Source organism: Notamacropus eugenii, chromosome 5 (genome assembly GCF_028372415.1).
Source record: "Notamacropus eugenii isolate mMacEug1 chromosome 5, mMacEug1.pri_v2, whole genome shotgun sequence".
Taxonomy (NCBI): domain Eukaryota; kingdom Metazoa; phylum Chordata; class Mammalia; order Diprotodontia; family Macropodidae; genus Notamacropus; species Notamacropus eugenii.
In genome coordinates, this window is record NC_092876.1 from 241,895,835 (window position 1) to 241,917,046 (window position 21,212).

General features: G+C 34.0%; 1 protein-coding gene across 50 annotated transcripts in view; it reads right to left on the reverse strand.

Annotated features, from left to right (window-relative positions):
• Nucleotides 1-21,212, reverse strand: part of TTN (titin) — a 325,993-nt gene that overhangs the window by 169,142 nt on the left and 135,639 nt on the right. For 37 of the 50 annotated variants that reach the window (XM_072612482.1, XM_072612462.1, XM_072612461.1 and 34 more), the window contains 25 exons: nucleotides 19,956-20,009; nucleotides 18,313-18,720; nucleotides 17,102-17,164; nucleotides 16,655-16,732; nucleotides 16,415-16,492; nucleotides 15,801-15,884; nucleotides 15,490-15,570; nucleotides 15,128-15,211; nucleotides 14,816-14,899; nucleotides 14,272-14,355; nucleotides 11,887-11,970; nucleotides 11,628-11,708; nucleotides 11,436-11,519; nucleotides 11,165-11,257; nucleotides 10,774-10,878; nucleotides 8,377-8,487; nucleotides 5,506-5,586; nucleotides 5,233-5,316; nucleotides 4,919-5,002; nucleotides 4,693-4,773; nucleotides 4,323-4,406; nucleotides 4,014-4,097; nucleotides 2,963-3,046; nucleotides 1,763-1,975; nucleotides 188-256 (listed from right to left, as the gene is read on the reverse strand). In XM_072612482.1, coding sequence (XP_072468583.1) covers nucleotides 188-256; nucleotides 1,763-1,975; nucleotides 2,963-3,046; nucleotides 4,014-4,097; nucleotides 4,323-4,406; nucleotides 4,693-4,773; nucleotides 4,919-5,002; nucleotides 5,233-5,316; nucleotides 5,506-5,586; nucleotides 8,377-8,487; nucleotides 10,774-10,878; nucleotides 11,165-11,257; nucleotides 11,436-11,519; nucleotides 11,628-11,708; nucleotides 11,887-11,970; nucleotides 14,272-14,355; nucleotides 14,816-14,899; nucleotides 15,128-15,211; nucleotides 15,490-15,570; nucleotides 15,801-15,884; nucleotides 16,415-16,492; nucleotides 16,655-16,732; nucleotides 17,102-17,164; nucleotides 18,313-18,720; nucleotides 19,956-20,009 — 2,520 coding nt within the window. The remainder of the gene's footprint in view (nucleotides 1-187; nucleotides 257-1,762; nucleotides 1,976-2,962; nucleotides 3,047-4,013; nucleotides 4,098-4,322; nucleotides 4,407-4,692; nucleotides 4,774-4,918; nucleotides 5,003-5,232; nucleotides 5,317-5,505; nucleotides 5,587-8,376; nucleotides 8,488-10,773; nucleotides 10,879-11,164; nucleotides 11,258-11,435; nucleotides 11,520-11,627; nucleotides 11,709-11,886; nucleotides 11,971-14,271; nucleotides 14,356-14,815; nucleotides 14,900-15,127; nucleotides 15,212-15,489; nucleotides 15,571-15,800; nucleotides 15,885-16,414; nucleotides 16,493-16,654; nucleotides 16,733-17,101; nucleotides 17,165-18,312; nucleotides 18,721-19,955; nucleotides 20,010-21,212) is intronic. The other 13 variants (XM_072612506.1, XM_072612455.1, XM_072612457.1 and 10 more) reach the window with 12 other exon arrangements.

A 21,212-nucleotide genomic window follows, 5' to 3' on the forward strand; every position in this document is an offset into this window, starting at 1 on the left:
AGATTTTTAAACCGTTTAAGACCGACAAATACTCAAGAGCAGTGATGACAAAATGTTAAGAATTATAATAAAGATCATGCCTAAACTCACAAGTATTTTATAAGATATTTTTCTTACAGAGACACAGGGAACATATATTTCTTATCTAACAGATGCTTTATATAACAGATTTTTCCCCCTACTATACCTTTAGCTGGTGGAGCCTTTGGTTTCTTGGGAACAGGAACTTTCTCTTCAGGGACAGGTTTCTCTGGTTCTTTAAAAGCATAAACCATTCATTTACATAAGAATTCGGGGAAATAATATAGAAACAAGAAATATTACTTAAATAGAATCATTTCATGAATTGATAAAATTCCTTGTCTCTTAATAAATTTCCAAATCTACTCAGGGTTTGCTAAATGAGGGAACTGCATAAAGATAGAATTCCATGAAAGGTCTAAACAAAAATAGATTGTACTTACTACCTTTCTATTGACTTTAATAAAATACATGAATTACTTTCTATTCAAAATTCAAAACTTTACTACTAAACTTAAAACTTAGGGAGAACAACATTAGTAAAACATTTCTCTCCCCCTCCTGCTCTCTCTCCTCTCTCTCTCTCTCTCTCTCTCCTCTCTCTCTCTCTCTCTCTCTCTCTCTCTCTCTCTCTCTCTCTCATTCTCTGTCTCTCCGAAAGGTTTGAGGCACCTTCCTAACTGTGAAACAGTATCAAATGCCAGTTACAAATTAATTCATATTTTCCAGAGTCAGTCAAGAGATTTCCAAACTTGAAGGATATTAAGCCATTTTCATAGTACAAAGGGACTTCTTTAATGGTAGAAGGGAAAAAAACTCAAATGCTTAAACAGTTTAAGCTTCCTTCTGTGTAATTCTACGTAACAGAAATATGTGAAGGAACTTTGCTGTATACTTTTCCTTTTTTTATAGGTGACACTATATAATATACATACATACATATATATATATACACACACATGTATATATTATATAATGTCTGGCCAACAGATAATAGAAAAGTTCCCAGCAGCTGAGTGCACTTGGTGATTTTTAGCTTCAAGATAAATTCAGAAGTTTGGGTCATATTATCATAGATTTATATCTAGAAAAGAGCTAAGAGGTCGTCTAGACCTCCGTGCTCACAGAAACTGACAGGAAAAGACTATATCATTTTAAGACTGACAGTGACGGCTATTTGGTGAATAATGATGAAAGAGAAAGGGGGTATTCTGGAGCCCAAGGCCAATCTGTCACTTAAGATGTTGATAGGATGAAGGTCAAAATGCTGGAACAGAAATATGTGCAAGATGAAGGATTTGAACTTGAGAGAGGATCCAAGGTCTTCTCTAAGATTTTATCTGGCCTTTTCAGGGCAAATTTTTGACCCAAGAATAATGAGACATGAAATTCCTTGAGAGTTACATAGATTCTTTGAGAGTAGGTGCTTAATAAATGCTTATTGACTGTTTATTTTTTTCCCCACTGAACAAGCATTTATTAATCACAGCTCATGTATGTAGTAGCAATCCCCCTCTGTCCTTATGGTACCCTAAACTCAGAATACAGATAGAACAAGAACAAGGTCAAGAATGAAGTCAGAACGTTTGAGTCTGAAGGCACCTCAGTGTACTTTTAATTCCACCACGTGCCCATAGAAAGAAATTTTTCTGTAATATCCCTAAGAAATAGTTCTCCATTCCCTTCTCAGACATCTAGCTTCTGACTACAGAAGGCAGTGTGACAAGGGAACAAGACTGACCTGTGACTGCAATGTATTCTTCACGCTCCTCCTGAACAACCTCCCGGTGTTCGTACTCATACTCATCGTACTCTTCGTACTCCTGCACTGGCTCATACTCCTCATACTCTCCATACTCATACTTTTCATACTCTTCATACTCCTCCTCCTGCACTGACACTCTTTCTTCTTCTCGAGTGTAAGCCCATTCTTCTTCAGCTGAGATGGTCACTTCTAGAATAAGGATTGACAGCAAGAGCATTTTACCCAATGAACATCTTATAAAATGTTAAACACACAGAAAAGATAGGAATAGGGACTTGATTTTTGATTTCACTAATGTAGGGAAATCCTGGGTTGAGGAAACTCTCCCTGTATCAAGCTGCTCAGTATCTTCTCTGTAACATAACATGACAGTCTTAGTTGATTGAAGTAATGAGGGTTTAACTAATTTTCCCTAGGATTACACAGTCACTATATGTCAGAGATGGAACCTGAACCCAGGTCTTCCAGGTTTCAAGGCCAGATCTCTGTCCACTATAGTGAAGAGGGGTCAAAAGCCATGGCTAGCATGCAGACTCTAAAACTTCAGAGTGTGGTGGAACTGGATTAAAATGTAATTGGAAAAGGTTTAACAAAATAAATAAAAGTATAATGCAACATAATGTTAATTTGTGATTTTTAAGCCAATATGTAATTGTTTGACACCACTGCCTACACTATGGTGTATATAATTATATATGTAATATATAATTATATTGAACTATATAACGGAATTATCTTGAAAAAACTTGAAAATTTGAAAAAATATATTCAAATTATATGACTATATAATTATAATTGAACTATATGATCACATTGAAACATATATATATATTGAAACACATATATATTGAAACATATGTATATATATATATATATATACACACACACACACACTCGATTTAAAAATTCCAAAGTCATCCCCAGACTTTCTGCTACCATTCATTGTCTTATGATTTGGTTACTGCAGACCTCAATTGTTCTTTGATGTTCAATAACATAGCTCCCTCTTCCATTTGTGATTACCGTGGAATTCAAGACATGATCAATACTTCCTAGTACCCACCCAGCTTTAGTCAATGAGCAGCTAATACAGTAGAATGATCAAACTGGTGACTAGCAATCCAAAGAAGTTGGTTTCATGCTTCATATCAATATTTAATCGAGGGGCAAATATACCTTTAGTGGGAGGAGGTGCTACTCGTTTTGGAACAGCAACAGTGACTTTTTCCTCCTGGACAATCTTCTTCTGGGCTTCTGCCACTTTAAAAAGAATAATAATGAACACTCAATTGTATGATTCAAAGCAAGTGCATTTGGAGGCATGTTGTAAGGGGTGAAGAATTTTCATATAAGTGGCAAGAAAAATCAAGAAGGGCAGGGAGTTATGTACTAATTTCAAGCCTCACTCACAAGAGACACACATTCAGGCTAACAGAGAGGAAGTTAGTAAATCCAGAGTCACAACGGCCAGAATCTTTACAACTGTAAATGAACACATTTCCTATCTTTTTCAAATACTTTAGGGACAGGAGACATTTTGTATACAGGTAGCATTTATAAAAGGGTGTTAAGAGGAATCTAAACAGCACAGATAAATTGAAGTAAAGCATTAGAAAAAGATTTGTCTAACTCAGATGAAAGATTTGTTCCCCACCAAACAAGAAAAAGTTTCTTTTGCTTAATTACCATTTTTTTTTGTTAAAATCTGAGCTATTAAAAACATTTTAGGAATTAAATGTCACATGAAACCACACCATGTAAAACAAGCATTTAAACCAATAAGTAAATTATACAGACATATGACATAAAACACATTACACAAAATAATTTCAAGGCAAAAAAAAGTTTTCATCTATTTGGGAGGGGGGTTTGCATTTTTAAGAAAATGCTCACATGAACTTCTACATATCAGAAATCTTTGGAAATTCGTAATTAAGAATTTGCATCTATATTTGTATGTCTCTATTTTTCCAAAGGGATGGTCTCAATTTGAAAGTTACTAACACATAATGCAATGTGCTATGTACTTCTGGAAAAAAAAAGTGCAATTAATGTGGTTGTACTAACACATGCTTTTAAATATACACATTATGACATATATGTACTCATGGATTCATATGTCCATGAACGGTTGCATAATCTTTTCTTGAATGGGATGCAATGATCTGAATTTGCTTGATTTTTGATATATAGAAGCTTATTTTGAATTCTAAAGGAGCAAATGTACCTTTGACTGGTGGGGCCTCCACTTTTTTAGGTTTGAGTTTGGGTACTTTTTCTTCAGGCTCAGGTCTCTGGGGCTCTTTAGGCACTTCAAAGACAATAGTCACTTTTTTAAAGAGTTGCTTTCCATTCAACGCACAACAAAAAACAAAAGCATTCACACAATAACATATGGAAGCATAAAAGAGTTGACATTTTCATTGCTCCAACACGGAAACTGGTAAGTACTAACATTGCAAAGGTCATTAGTGATATATGGTAAGAGAATAACTGAAGAAAAGTTTTTGGTGCAATCTAGAGACAGGTGATGTACCTCTGGCTCTTGGAGGCTCCTCTTTTTTAGTTACAGCAACTTGAATTTTTTCTTCTTGGGTAATTTGCATACGTGTCTCAGTCACTTAAAAGATAATTTTTAGGATTAGGGAACTAGATAAGTTGGAGTGGAATTTTATATCAATTAGCCAGAAATTATGGTGATTTACAATGCATACACTATAATGATGCAACAAATGACAAATTGTCCATCCAGAGACAAGACAATTATACATCACTACCATTAACACATGTATATACACACAAAAAACACACACACAGACATACATAAGAGATTTGACCCAAATGACAGAAATATGAGAAATAAAGACCCAACGTACAGATTAAGAGAATAATCTGACTTCATTTACCTTTCGTAGGAGGAGGCTCTTCTATCTTAGGAGCTGGAGGGGCACGTTTTTCTGGTACTGGTTTCTTTGGCACTTCAGGCACTTTAAAGATATTAGGTAATTGTGTTAAATTGAAAGCATGTTAAGCAGACTCAAAATTTTTCTTCTTAATTTCAAGGAAATTAGAAAGATACATCTTATTATCGTCCCAAAATGGCAGGCATTTTTCAAGATTAGGCCACAATACCTTTAGCAGGTGGGGGTTTTTCTTTTTTAGGAACAGGTACAGGCACTTTCTTCTCAGGGACAGCTTTCTTTGGTGCTTCAGGAACTTTGAAAAGATTAGTTTTAAGAACATTGATTTACATGAAATCAAAACAAAGGGTTTTCTTTCATTTTAGAAAAATAGGATCAACTTACTACAAATATTACACAGATAAACATTATACGACACTTAGTGAAACAAACAGACATCTATGTACCGACATAATTTTAATCAAACGTGTCCAAAGAACAGTTAAAAGACAAGGATGCTTCTGTATCTTTCATAGGAGATTATACCTTTTACAGGAGGAGCCTCCTCTTTTGGAGGTACAGCAGCAGGTACTTTTTGTTTCTGGACCACTCTCCGAGGCATCTCAGGCACTTAAAAAACATTATAATATGTATTTGTGAAAATTTCCACATGTTTTGTTTACAAAAAAAATGAAACCTAGTTCTCTTAGTAAAGAATTAAAATTTATAGCATCTCTACAATACAGAAAATATTGGCACCATTGAGATCCAAGATAGGTAATATATTGAAAAGTAGAATTAACTTAAGAGCAGATATACCTTCAGCAGGTTCCATTTCGACCTTTTTAGAAATAACGTGTAGCTCTTCTTCCACGACATATTCTTCTGGCTCTTCAATCACTTTAAAGACAGGGATTTGAAGAAAGATAAATTGTAGCACTCCATGTGTTTAATCTTAGTTATAAACATGTACGGCTTTCATCATACAACAGAAATAGCAAAAGATCAGAGGATTGGTATTGGAGCCTATTAACACAAGTCAAGTCTCTGATTGTTTATGCCAAAAAATGATCAAAGAAAAAGGACTTAATGGGGGAATAGGGTTTGATAAGGTAGTAAGTCTTTTCCTCAAAATTAATTCACACACAAACTTAAAAGCAAAGTCTTTTTTATAAATTTAATTTACACATATACCACAAAGATAATAACATTTAGAGTGAAGTAGAAGGTGAACAGGACAGGCAAACAAACAAAAAGTAGGGAAGAGCGAAGAATAATATTGTAGTGGCAAAATAAGAATCTGGAATGCGTGAAAAGCAGTTAAAAAAAGAATACATCATTGTCAACTTAGGGGAAAAACTCAAGGGTAATTTAAAAGCCCGAAGTATGCTCATAGGAAAGACTTAGTCTAGCATCATAACTGCCACTTACAAATGCTGCAGCAGCGATGTGCTAGGAACAGCCTGAATGGTTTCTATGAGTGTTAAATTTTCGGCGTGAGCATTTACACCTTGCTACAAATCAAGGCTTGATTCATTTCACTGATTGTCTAAACTTAAGAAAGTGATGGAGAAAATGCTACTAATTCATTAAAACTGTTTTATGCACAAAAATATACTCATACACACGTACATATATGCATACACAAGCATAGATGTACATATTAATTACGCAAAGATGTGCATATTAATATTACACATAGATGTACATATTTATATTTTTTCCTGAAAGTCAGTTATTACACATTTATCAGCGTGCCATTCATTTTGCTGAAAGACTGGAAGTCTGGAGACTGTAGGCTAATGATAATAATGGGCACTCAAGGTTCACAATATTCCTTATCTCCACGATTCATCACATTTGACACTCTTAGCACTCCTGACTCTACGGTTAAAAAGAGCTTTCCATCCAACTGCTCTGGAAATATAGATATTATTATTCCCATTTCAGAAGTAAGGAAACTACCTTCCTTAATTAAGTAAAGTGAAGGGTAAGTGATTTGCACACTCATACAGGGCTTAAATTTAGAATTTCTGATTCAAAGTCCAGGGCTCCTTTTAATATACCAGACTGCCTCTAGTTATATATTAAAGGTCTACTCCATGGCCCCTGGGAGCAAGTAATGGATTTCTTTGTTCTGTAGGGGCAGATATGATGGAAATGAGAAATTCTGATTCTATTTGCAAAGTGAATGCCAAAAGTTAATACCAAAATATTAATGCTCATTTTCTAAAAGATTTGCCCTTTGTACTGGGAGCAAATTTAAAAGCTCTTCTTTGTGTTAGTGGAAGTGAAAAATTTTAGTTATACAATAACCTCCTTTTGGGTTTACTAAAAATATTTTGGTGCCATGAAAAAATAGCTAGCACTTTAAGGTTTGCAAAGCATTTTATAAATATTTTCTTATGGAACCATTGTTGTTAATTTTACATTTGGAATAGTTATGAATTTTTCTATCCTTAAGGGAAAGAGGGTCCTTTCTGTCCCTTTTCTATGCTCTTTCTAGTTGTCTTGATTGTTATCAACATCAAAGAAAGCATTCCTTCATAGAAATCGAGACAGCTGGTGAGTTTATTCTAGTATTCAAATATACTCTCTCCAATCTACACATGTTGGTCTTGTACCCAGGGTAGGGGTAGAAACTGCTCATGTAGAACCATTTCTTGTTAGTAGAAAATGTAAGGAATGCTGCCTTTGTATATTAAAAAAAATCACACACACATGCACACACTGGATGGGCTTAAGGGCATTTTACCATGAAGACACTATAGTCTCCTCATCTTTATACAAGGAACACAGTTGTATTAATGAGTTCTTTGATTATGCAACCAATCTATTGTTTTCTTCCAAACAGAATTTAATTAGGATTTTTTTTTGGGAAAATCCTTTTGGTATATATAACATTAATTATATTATATTATATTAATCATATTAATAATGCATTTAGGCAGAAGTACTGAAAATAATACAATAACAGTCATTACAAACACAACACTTTGAGTTTTTTCTTAAAAGATTATGAAACTGTTATTAACTTGTTTAGAACTGATTTAAAAAAAGAAAATCTGATGATTCATTCATTCAGTATCAACTTTTCTTCCAAAATATTTCATAATTAATCTAAGTACTTCATATTTATAAGAAAATAATATGGCTTTGATGCTGTAAGTGAAATTAAGATTGTATGATCTGTTGCTTGAGCATTTGTAGTTAACTGGGAATATTTCAGAAAGACAGTGCAGGCTGCTCAAGTGTTAGGCATTAACTGTCAGAGAATTTTGACCTGTTCTGAAAACCAAAGGAAAGAGATTCAGTGTTTGCAAGAAAAGGACAGAGTAAATTCGATGATGTTGGAAGATGTGGTTCGTGTCCTCTTTGTTTTTTCCCATACAGCAGAAGCATAGTATATATACTTCTTAGTCTTCTATAAATAATATTTCACAGAAGATTAGTGAAAAAGTGCAAATGAAGCAAGGCCATGCTAGGTCATGACACAGGACACATGACATGAAATGTGACATGTAAAAATGATGGTAATATGGTTTAACAAGAAGACAACTACCACACACAAACTGCTTGTTGATTGAAGGCTGCATGGATTTTTTTTTTTTAAATCTGATAGTGAAACTCTGATTTTGTTTTTTTTTAAAGAGTCTAAATGCCCCGTAGTCTTGGACCTAGCATTCATACCTTCGTATGAGGTGACTTCTACTTGTTCCTCCTCCTCTTCTCTTTCCTCTTCTCTATAAACTGAAAAAGAAACTTCTTCTTCTTCATAACCCCATTCTTCCTCTGCTGATACTTTAAAGACAATATTGAATTGTACTGTAACTTTCTGAAACAATATTTATGTTATCTGTATAAATGCATGTACTACAGAACCATGCCTGATGTCTGTTAAACCCTTAGCAGAGAGATCAAGACACCTTCTTTGGAGTCTAATTCATGGAGTTCTGAATTCTAAAAGTCATCATTTTTTAAAGAACTGCCCTGTGAATTAGGATTTAGAATAATTTTATAGTAATGCTCCTTTCTATAGAATAGATGAATAGAGAAATCAGCAGCAAAGAAATTCAATAATTTGCATAAAACATACTTAGAACTAATGCATGACTTTTGTGAAAATATTTCTCTGTGATTAAAATAATTATTTTTATTTAACATGGAAAATTGGAAATCCATTTACTTTCAGAAAGAACTGGATTTCCTGGTCAGGGTCCTAATTTTTTAAAAAGAGAGAAAAAAAAATGCTGCCCTAAATCATTACTTTAGGATATCTTTTTATCTGGAAGATTCATCTGTTTAGGAACTTCTGTTGTGGCAAACACATGTATGTCTGCATCAAATGCATGTTTGCCATAGATGAGCAGTAATGTATATTACTAAAGAGTTTCTGTGTCCTATTGTACACAGGTGCAGCTAATCTGAGATGAGGGCAGGGTGCTTATCTTACAAACAGATACCTATTTACCTCTTGCAAATTATGCGTAGAAGGAAATGACTTAACATAGATGCCACCCCAATAAGGTGGAAGAATAAGTTGAGAGTATAAAATGTGCCCTTAGCAGTCACTGGACAAAATACTTGTTTCCTATGCCTACTCCAACCACTGTTCATATTTTGCCCTTGGAATGATGGAGGATTAATGGAGACAGATAGGACTTGTTGCAAGAGTTCTACAACTTATAGATATATTTCAACACAAAGATCAAATAGAAGATATGATGAAATATACCCACTTCATAGAAACAAAGTTTTTGCAAGAAAGTAATCTATGCAAAAAGGATAAGAAGAGAAACTACAGAATGGAGAAAAAAGTATCTCTAGTGAGTCTGATATACAAGATATATAAGGAGCCATTCCCCAATATATAAATGGTCAAAGTAAATGAACAAACAAAAGAACAGTGACAAGCTGTCAACAACCATGAAAAAGAATTTTCTAAATCATAAATAATGAAACACAAAACAGTAAGATTTCACATCATATACATCAAATTGGAAAACATGATAAAAGATGAAAATGAGTAATGTTGAAGGGGGCTGTCAGAAGACAAATACACAAATAGACTATTGGAAGAGCCATCAACAATTTAAACCATTCTGGAAAACAGTTTGGGATTATGTGAGAAAAGTCATTAAACTTTTTAAACCCTTGGATCCAGTAATCTCATTGCTGATTATGCCCCATGGTATAATAACATGAAAATACCCCATGGGGGTCAATGATAGAAATGCCTTGTAGATAATAAAATATTCATGGGAGTACTTTTGTTGCAGAAAAAATGGTAATGAGATAGAGGCCAATCAATTGAGGAAAAGATGAATAAATTGTGATACAGGAATATAACTGAATAATTACTGTGCCATAGGAAATGGTGAATATAAAACATTCAGAGAAACATAGACTTAATATGAAGTGATGCAATATGAACAAAGTACGACAAATAGAACATGCGCAATTATAATGACATAAACAGAAACGACATTAACATGAATTGAGATGAACATTATTGTCTCAAAGAAAAGAAACTCTTCCCTCCTCTCAGTAGAGAGTAGATGGGTGTGGGATGCTTCATAAGTACTTAGACATTTTTTTGTGGATGGGATTTTTTAGGGACATGCTAGAGTCGGCTCTTATCATTTCAGAGAGCCCATTGTTAAATTTTCTATGTGACTATTTATACCTTGGGAATTGGTAAACAACACAAATCAAGGCTTGACTTATTGTTTTGTTGATTGGCTAGAACTGAGAAAGCATAAAGAAAATGTCTGCAGATTAAGCCAAAAATGTGTTGGGGATACTATTATTTTTCTTTCAGAGAGCCAGTTAAACATTCACAAACACTCTAATGGTTTTGCAGACTTTTTTTCTTCATTATGGAGTAGATGTTGGTGGGGGGATGCCTTTATTGGAAAATCATGTTGGTGTAAAAACCATAAGACATCAATAAAAGCCAGGCTATGTAATTAAAGAAAAAAAATTCACGAAGGAAGAAAAGAGAGGCTATTTTGGACAATACAAACACAAAACCATTCACCCTCTTTCTCCCTCCCACAACCCCCATTAACATTATTTTCTATATACCTTCATGGTGGGTGACTTCCACTCTGTGGGGAACTGCCATTGATACTTTTTCTTCTGCAAAAAATCTCTTTTCTTCTGTGACAGTTTTCTTAGAGACCTCAGCTACTTAAAAACACACACACACACACACACATTAAACTTGAAGTTTAAGAACTTAGAACTATACTATTTAAAGCTTTTGTAATATTTGTGTAAGATTTGCTCAAGGACAATAATTTCACAAGTGAAAACAAATAAATTACATAGTATGCCACATAGATAAAATACACACACATCTGCATGTCCCACATTCATTGAGACATATCAACAGTAAAGATTAGCATCAGAAATGAAAACGTTTGAGGACTTAGACTCTAAGAGGTTTTGTCCAGATCCTAAGCATCAATCATACCTTTGGGCGGGGGAACTGCCTTTTCTTTCTTAGGAACAGGGACAATCACTTGAACCTTCTCTTCCGTAACTGCCTTCTTGAGGACTGGGGGTACTTTAAAGATATTACACAAGTTTTAGGATTTAAAGCTCACATCAACAATGGACAACAAAAAACACAGAATCAGCATCTGATGTGTATTTATACTACAACACCAACAAACGATCCCCTATGTAGCCCTATGTAGTAGGAGAGCAGGTTTTCTGAAAAGGTGAAGAAAAAGATCATATACCTTTGGCTGGTGGTGCTTCCTCTCTTTTTGGAGGAACAGGTCTCCTTTCTTCAGGAACCTTCTTTTTCCTTGGTACTTCGGGTTCTTAAAAGATAGTTTTCAATTTAAAATTTCTCAGAATGACAAAGGATGACACAAATTAATTAAGATTTTTTAGGTGACTATAACAAAGGAAACTTTTTTCAAGAGTACCTGGTGCAGGTGGAGACTCTTCTCTTTCAGTAATGATGGTGACTTTTTCCTCTGTGACCACTCTCTTATGCACCTCAGGAACTTAAGAAGATATTTATTTTTCAGAATTTTTGTACATGTGACGTTTTGCAATGAATCAAATATGCATTCATTTTGTAACAAAAGTAGGGAGAAAGAGAAGCATAACTCATTTGTGACAGAAAAATAACAAGAAATATAAAAGAAATGCCAAAGGACTCCACAAAATAGGTCAATGTACCTTTAACTGGAGGGGCTTCCTCTCTTTTAACAACAGGAGCAGGAATTTCTTCTTCAGGAATGTGCCTTTTAGGTGGTTCTGGCACTGCAAAAGGATTTGACAAAAATAGTACTTAGTTAAACTAAGACCTAGTTTTCACAGATAATTATAATAATAGAGGCTCCTTAAATGCAGGAATTGTCTTAATTTTGCATCTGTATCCCCAGTGCCTGGCACACAGTAGGAATTTTAGAAATGATTGCTGATGGACTGTCTGAATAAACATAGTTTCAATGGAGTTCATTAATGCCAAATTCTCTTTCATGCTCTGACCAAAGCAATGAGGAAAGCCGAAGGATGGAATAACCGGTTCATATCCAAAATTTTAAAGATGTTTAGGCAATTCAAAACGGAAGCAATCAGAGGTTAGGAACTGATAAGTGAGGCAGTGTGGCATAATGGATAGTGATAAAGTTGGAGTTAGAAAGACCTGAGTCTGCATTTTGTCTGAGATATTTAATAACTGTGTCATCCTGGGCAAGTCACTGAATTTCTCTGTGTCTCAGTTTCTTCATCTATAAAATGACACAGTTGGAGTCAGTGACCTCTAAGACCTCCTTCAGCTCTAAACCTATATTCCTATTATATATATGTATATACATATATGTGTATAACACACACATACATACATATGTGCGTGTTATGGTCAGTAGTCAATGTTTTTCATGGTTATCATAAAGAACACTTGCTGAAAGTTTTTTTATAAATTAAATTTTCAGACATTAAGAAATGGTCTCTGACGCTAAAAACAATTATAGATTTAGAAGCTAAAGCCATCAACATGAGTTTTCTTATCTGCTTTCCTACATCCTAACACCATTCTATGCCTTTTGCCATCTTGTAGTTTGGCTAAGTGGTCTTCCTCCTCTCCAAGGTTAACCCTCCCCTTGCCTGTGATTCTTTATCATCTTGCCTCCTTCAGGTCTTTATTACCCCCATTGATCTCTGTGATTCTCTTTCCCTCACAGCTTCTTAAACTGCCCCTCCTAAATGCCTCATGCTTCTCTAACTACAAAGATTCTCAGGTTTAGCCCACTCGAAAAGAACTGCCCCTCGCTTCTCAGGGTTTCATCTTATTTCTTATTTTCCTTTCTCTACTAACATTTAGAAAGAGTTAACTACACTCACTGCTTCCAGCCTTCCCACCTACTTTTTGTTCAGCTTCCTGAAGACTTACTTCCCCAAATGATCTACTGAAATCGCTTTCGTTAAGATAACTTAATTGCCAAATCCAAGGGCCATTTCTTTGTTCTCATTCCCCCTTATCTTTATCACCTACCAAAGATGGTTCCTTTTTTATTGGTGCTCTCTTCTCCCTTGGTTTTCATGGACACTGAGCTGGTCTGGTTCTCCTACCTCTCTCAGTACCTTTCTTGGGTTCCTTCATGAATTCTTCATCTTTTTGTCCCCTGACTCTGGGCACCACCCTCTCCTTTGACCATCTCATCCGTTGTCACAACACTAATTTTTGCCTCTATTTGGACAATTTCCCCCATTCATCATCCAAATTCCAACTTCTCCCCTGTATTCTGGTCCTATATCTTCCTGACATCTTAAATTCAACATGGCCAAAAAAGAGAATTCATAAGCTTTTCTTCCAAACCTGCCTATACTCATAATTTTTCCATGTCTCTTCTTCCAGTCACACAAACTTGTCATTTCTTGTCTGTTTCCTGGCTATTATGTCAAGCCCCTAACATCGTCATGTGCCAAATCCTGTCTTTTTACTTCTGAAATATTCTTCATATTTAAATGAGTAAACATTAGCATCATTGTCTTTATGAAGCAATATTTAGCAATATTACTAATGGTTGCTACCTAAAATTTGTCCATCATTTTTCTAAAGTAAAAATTTGCTAAATACCAGTTGTTAAAAGGACACATCTATCATTATGAATCCTTCTCAGAATAGCTGTCAATGAAGTTGTAATATGTAATAAACTTGAGCATCAGTGTATATGAACTTTAGTAGAAATCTCCCCAGAAATATATTCTGTAGAGTAGCCAGTGTTTCCAATCATGATAATATCTTTCTCAAAATATTTCTTCTCTGAGCAAGAGACTATGTTAAATATGTTTTGTGTTTCCCCTTTTAAATAAGAAACTTAAGACGTGCTTCAGGAATTTTAAAGATGATTAACAATATGTGTCAATAAGATATAAGGCTTTTCCATGAAGATGTATGGACAACAGGCAGAAAAAAAAACCCCAAAAAACTAACAATAAACTGAACGTAAGGGGTATAAAATAAAGAAGAAAAAGAGAGAGACACCACACAGGACTTAAGAAGACCAAACAGAATGAAGAGGGTATGTTTTAGTCACTTTAACTTAAGATCTGCTATACCTTTAGGTGGAGGGGCCACTTCTTTCTTGGGTACAGGAGTGGGCTTTTTCTCTTCTGGGATAGGTTTCTTGGGAACCTCAGGCACTTTAAAGATACCATTGTGAAAATGATAAGAATCCTTATTCTGGGCAATCTAAGAGTACTTTAAAGCACAAGCTTTTAAATAAGTTTTTAAGATTTGGGAGAGCAAACATTTGGTTATTTAATATGCGCTACTCATGATAAAGAACTATGGATTTCTATAACAATGTGCATGGATTATTCCATACACATATTCTGTTAATTACATTAAACAGACAAAGATTAAGCAGAGTAGATATAGACATCTAAAGTATTACTGAGATTTGTGTCATACATTATAGTTGTACATGAAGTTCTTTGCAGTAATAATGTTATACTTAAGTCGGGACTTAAGAGTGTTACACAAATCACAGATGGGTGGCAAAAAATAATTTGTTTGTCACACTCACAAAGGCAAGGAAAAGTGGAGATAAAAGACAGAACAGTTAATTTATTTTGTTTTTCTCCACAACTAGAAGGCTACCTTTGGCTGGTGGAGGCTCCACTTTTTTAGGAACAGGAACTGGCACTTTTTCTTCTGGGACAGGTTTCTTACGTGCCTCAGGGACTTTAAAGAGACAGTGTAATTTGAGAGAATTGTCCATAGACAACAAGATATCAGGGCAAATTAGTGAATTTAATGCATATTGCTGAACTTTTAATAAGTATGATTAAAATAGACGCTAAAAACTAACTTTTATGATTAGCTAAGGTCAATGGGAAGTATATATGTCTACAGGGATAAGAATAGTGGAGAGAAGAATTATTGTGCAATTATCTGATTATTGAGATTCACCTTTAGCTGGAGGAGCTTCTACTTTCTTAGGAACAGGTACAGGAACCTCTTCCTCAGGAGGAGGTTTCTTGTAAACTTCAGTCACTTGAAAGATAATTTTTAGTCATTTTATGTTATTATTTAGAATCAATGATCAAACTATATAAGACAATTAAAAACATTTGTATTTTAGTAATGCTTGATCAGACTGAAAAATACTTAAAGCAGGAACTTATGTCTTTTATTTTTTCCCCTCCTAGCCCTTAGCAACATTTTTTTTATCCAAAGTAGGTGCTCAGTAAATTTTGATTAAGTAACTAAAATATAACACTAACATTCAGACATTTTAGAAAGATATGAATTTTGCACCAAATCAATGATACCTTCAGGTGGAGGTTCAGTTTTTTTCGAAACAGCAACATGAACTTTCTCTTCTATGACAGTTTTCTTGTGTACCTCGGGGACTTTTAAATAAAGATATAAAATTTAATTCTGAAGCATCTTTCAGATATTAAGATTGAAATTTTAAAGTATATTGAAATCAGGCCAAAGACAAATTTGAGATGAAAACAGGACAAAAATACACAAAAAATATATACATATAAATTAACAGAATATATGTTAAGAAGAAAAGAGAAAAAAGATCACCTAGCTGGTTTTCTTTTTTATCCCAAATTTCAAATGTGACTTATACCTGTAACTGAAACCTCTTCCTCTTCATGAGAAGCAAAGAACATCTTTTCTTCTGAAATAACCTTCTTTGTGTGCACTGCTGGTACTTTAAAGAGAGTACATATCACATCAGAATTATTTTGTCCATGATATGACATCATACCAAACATATAGACTGCACTTTAGTTCTAAACATTTTAACATGGAATTAACTAAGTCTTGAGAAACAATATGGACAAATCACTGTTTGATAATATAGACAAATAGTCAAATCATCTTTTTGAGCTATGAGATACAGACAATCAGGCAGATTAAACAACCAAATTAATGACCATGCAGTTTTTACCAAATGTTAATTAGATGGGGACCATATAGATACAACTTCTTCACACAAAATATGAGGCTATTCCAATTTAAGTTATCTTTATATAAATGAATCTTGGAAAAATGATTTGCCTTGAAATATGTTAACATATTAAAGTTAGAAGACTAAAAAAAATAGAAAATGTTGCCATTATTTAAATTATGGGTACATGCATTTTACAATTTATAGAGTCCCAATCCCATTATGATGATTATTATTATAATTAGAAATGCAATGTTTGAAGCTTGCAGCTGAAAGAAAAAGATTTATACCTTTAACTTCAATAACTTCTTCTTGAACTGGCACCCGGGAAGGTTTTTGTGGAACGATCTTCTTGGAAACTTCTGGTACTTTAAAAATATGTATGGTTACATTTGTATCAAGATGAATGTCTTTTACATTTAAAAATATCTTAAATTTGATTAATATTTAAAGAATGTCTAAGTTATCAGTAGAAGTAAAGTATATTTTCTGTACTTGTGATAATAAAAACATTTGTAAAGTAGTGATACCTTTGGTAACTTTGACTTTCTCCTCTTCCATTCGCCGAGTAGTCTTTTCAATTTTTTCAACTACGGGCTTCTTAACAACTGAAGGTATTTTAAAGAAATTTAAATTTCTTAAAAAATTGCAGAACTTTTAGATTCTTTTAAAATACTGCCCACATATTAAGCACATTGAACAATTTGTTAAATGCCAGCATTTGGTACTTAAAAATAATTTAAATTTTGTTTTATTCTAAATGTCCTTATTTATGAAAATGGATTTTTAAAATATCTTGTTTTTTGTGAATAAGATTGAGCCAAGAATGCATTTGCTCAAATATTAAATCTTAGTGAAGAAGTTGTATCTATTTGATCACACTAATGATGTACATGTGCCTTTCCAAGAAAGAGACAAACAAGCTATGATAAAGACTGACTGGATGGAGTTCTTTTTAAAAGAATTAAATTCTTTACCTTTAGGAAGTGCCACTTCTTTCTTTTCTGGTACTTTTGGTGGAATTTTCTTTTCTAGTTTTTCTTGATTGAAAAATAAGAACCATGAAGAATAATAGTGCTTAAATATATAATTTTGAATAGGTTGTACTAAGTTAAATAACATGCATATTATCATTTAATATGAAATTTTAAAATGATTTTATATGAAAAGAATTGATTTTACAATTCATTTTCATAATTCTTGCTTTGGGGGGTTTGGTAGTGGTTCCTCCCCTCTGTTACTTTTGGGTGAGATCAAATCATACATACAGATCAACTTGTAAAAGTCAAATCTGACTTGACATGTGACCAAAAGCATTGGCATATCTGTCAGTCAGCACTGGGGCTAAAAGATTTAATACCTCTGTACAAATTTTAAAGAAAATCAATATTTTGAGGCTAAAATTATATTCTGTGGAACTTTTACCTTCAAAATTTAAACATCTGCTGTCCCCACAACCACCCTCCCATAGAGCTCTGGCTTTATAATTCCTACCCATCTTTTAAGATCCAGTTCAAATATTATAACATTCATAGAACCTTTCTTCATTTTTCCAATGTGATGTAGTCTCTGCTAGGCAGGAGCTAAGTAGTAGCTAGCGTACTGAACTTGGACACAGAAAGACTTGAGTTCAAATTCTTTCTCAGGTCCTTACTAACTGTGTGATCCTGGGCAAATTGCATCTGTACAATAGAGATAATAAAAGACCTATCCCCCAGAATCACTGTGAGGATAAAAATGAAATAATATTTGTAAAGTGCTGAGTAAATCTTTGTAAACCTGCAAAGTACTTTGTAAACATTATCATTATATTTCCTTTTAGCTCCCATAACACTTTCTATGCATCTTTTATTATACTCCTGAATCTATCATATATTGTGTTTGTTTGTGTCTATCTATCTTCCTTTTTTACTATGAGCTCATTGAGAGCAAGAACATTGTCTTATTTAACATAACATTTCCCTCACATTTTTAGCAAAAGTTTTACCAGTTGTAGGCATTCCACAAGTGTTTGCCTAATTGATTTTAAAAGTGCTTCTGATAGTTTAAAAAGTTCACTTTGTTAAATTGTCCAAAAGAAGCAAAAAAAAAAAAAAACTAGTTAAATTTATATCTATTTAATCCACATCAATATTATTGATGAAGAGTTAAAACAGAAATGAGGAAATTAGGAGGGAAGCTCACATACCTTCATAAACTGCTTTTTCTTCATAAATTTGTTTTCTTTCTTCCCAGTCTTCTTCCCCTTCATCATAGCCCTCTTCCCTTACGTAGTACTCTTGCTCTTCTCCCAAATCTTCTTCCCACTCTTCATATTGTTCCTTTTTAACTTTACGAACTTCCTTGGTCTCCTCATACCAGTCTTCTGGTTCCTCATAGAGTTCTACATAAGGTCCCTCAGAAGGCTCTTCATAAGGTTCCACATCTAACTCATCATAATGTTCTTCAAAAGATTCAATGTAAACTTTCTTTTCCTCATAGACTGCTTCCTTTCTCTCATGTACAACCTCTTTTTCTTTATGGACCTCTTTCTTCCTGGTGATGGTGGATATTTTCACTTCTTCAGCCTTGGAGGTGACATCAAACATTTCTGGAACTTAAACAAAAGATTACTAATGTTGGTCTAGGCGTGACTCAAATCTTCACTCAGAACTATCACCCAATAATAGTGAAGTTCATAGTCAACCACACATTTTAGGGTGTAAAATTAAACTTCATTGCTATACTGATCTTTTTGACTGAACTAAGTGAGGCTTCTATTTCAACTCAAACTCCCAGCAATTTTGCTTTGTACATTCCATGATAAATCTGGAAGAAATAACTTTTTTTTTTTAGACCAAATGTAAAGTATTCCTTAAGACAACTGAGTCACACAAGAAGTGATCATTAGAGGAGGGCTTTGTATGTAGGTCCCCTGATTAAATAAAGAATTAGTAAGTGCTATTTCCACTGCACTATAATATTCTCTTTTCTTAATGATGTATCCAACGAAATTAGAACATTTTTTCTTAAATCTTTAAGCTTCTAGAATATAACTATGAGTCAGAAAGTTCATATGGGTCATCCTTATAAAAAATGCTCTTAAATAAGAGCATAGATTCAGAATTTAAAAGAACCTGACTCTATTCTAATCATCTCTTTTTTTACTGATAAGAAAATAGCTTTAGTGTGGAAATATCAAATACCATATCTAGGAAACAGCAGACAGGAGGCTCAGCAGATAGAGTACCTGACTGGGAGTCAGGAAGACTCTTCTTTCTGAGTTCAAATTAGGCCTCAGACACTTAATAACTGTGTGACCCTGGGCAAAGTCACTTAACCCTGTTTGCCTCAGTTTCTTCATCTGTAAAATGAGCTGGAGAAGGAAATGGCAAGTATCCAGTATCTTTGCAAAAAAACCCCAAATGGGGTTATGGAGAGTCAGACACAAGTGAAAAGCAACTGAACAACATTTTCTACTATACCCCACCACCTCTGCCATTTTCTAAAATAAAATGAGCAAAACATATTAATTTTTACCATGGGACCCATTGTCTAGTACTTACTGGGTTTACTACTTTCCTTTCACTTGACCTTTGTAATTACTTTTGGATCCTGAACTAAGTGAATCACTGTTCTGTGTTTGTGTCCTCAACACAGCACAGTGAATTACTTGTTAAATGTTGCCAAATACTCATTTTTCATATGCTTTTATGTACATAATTAATAAGAAATTGATAGCATAATAGCTATTTTAACAGTTGAAATAAGGAAAATGTTTCAAATATGCAGAAAGCAAACAGTAAATCTAATAGAAATCTATAGTCGAACAGTATATACATTTTTATTTACCTTCTGCTGGGATTAGCATAGTTGGGGGTGGGGGCTTCTTAACTGCCTCTGGAACTTAAAAAAAATACACACTTAATATTATAGTCTTCCAAATTTCCACTAATTATGTGTGCATTTTATATTCAATTATATATACATATATGTGTATACACATATATGTGCATACACATGAATGTGTATATATGTATGTATACACATATATGTATGTATATATACAATTACATTTATGTGTGTATATATAATCACATGTATGTGTGTGTGTACATATATATGTGTCAGGATTGCATTTTCATTATTTAGAGATTTGTTTACAATGCTGTAATAACTAAGAACTATACCGTAGCAACTAGAAGAGTTGTATCACATTTAAAAAGAGTAATAAGAGATTCAATGAAATTTGTCTCTAGTAAATGACTGAATAACTCAAATTTAAAATAAATAAAACAACAGCATTAGTTATAAGGACAGTTTACATTACTGAAAAAACATCCCAGTTCCAAGAATGGCAGTATAATCATTCAAAATTATTCAGAGATTTGTCTCTTTTTGTACATTTTTCATGCTATTTGATCTTCCTCTTCTTCCCTCCAAGCTGTCCAGAATTTTATAAAAGACCAAGGTACCAAGAGAAAAGTCTGGGTGAATAATGCTTGGTCTTCCTGTTTTTCTTTTCTCTTTGGAAACCAATTTGGTGTGAATTCAATGTGAAAGATTTGGGATTACTTCAGATTGTTTTTCTTCTTATTTCACTAGAGTAATAAGTCCTACAAGTTGTTTCAACACACTCTTGCTGTTCATTTTGCCTCAAGACAATCCTTTTACCCTTCCCTAATTGACTCTCTATTTAAACTCTGCCCACTTCTAAACCTTCTGTTTTTTTCCCTCAGACTGTCAACTCTACCCTTCTCCACTTTATCTCTGCAGACAATCTTGCCTTGTCTTAAACAGTACTGAAAAAAATAGGGGCTATTCTGTCCTCTCTCCCACTCTATATCTCAAAACCCCTTGGCATCATCCCCGATTCTGTTCTCCCTTGCTACAGTCTGAGAAGACTGGGTGGCCCTTTTCTTCACAGCTCTACTTGCCTTTGATGAAACTCCCTCCAGTTTCTTTAGGCAAATAGTCCTAACCCTCTTTCAACTTTAAATCTCTCCCTGCTTTCAAGGCTTCATCCTTCCTGCCTATAATCATACCCTTGGGAGCCATCTCCAGTCCTGATCTTGCCATGGGACTCAGATGGCTCCCAAGAAGAAAGTG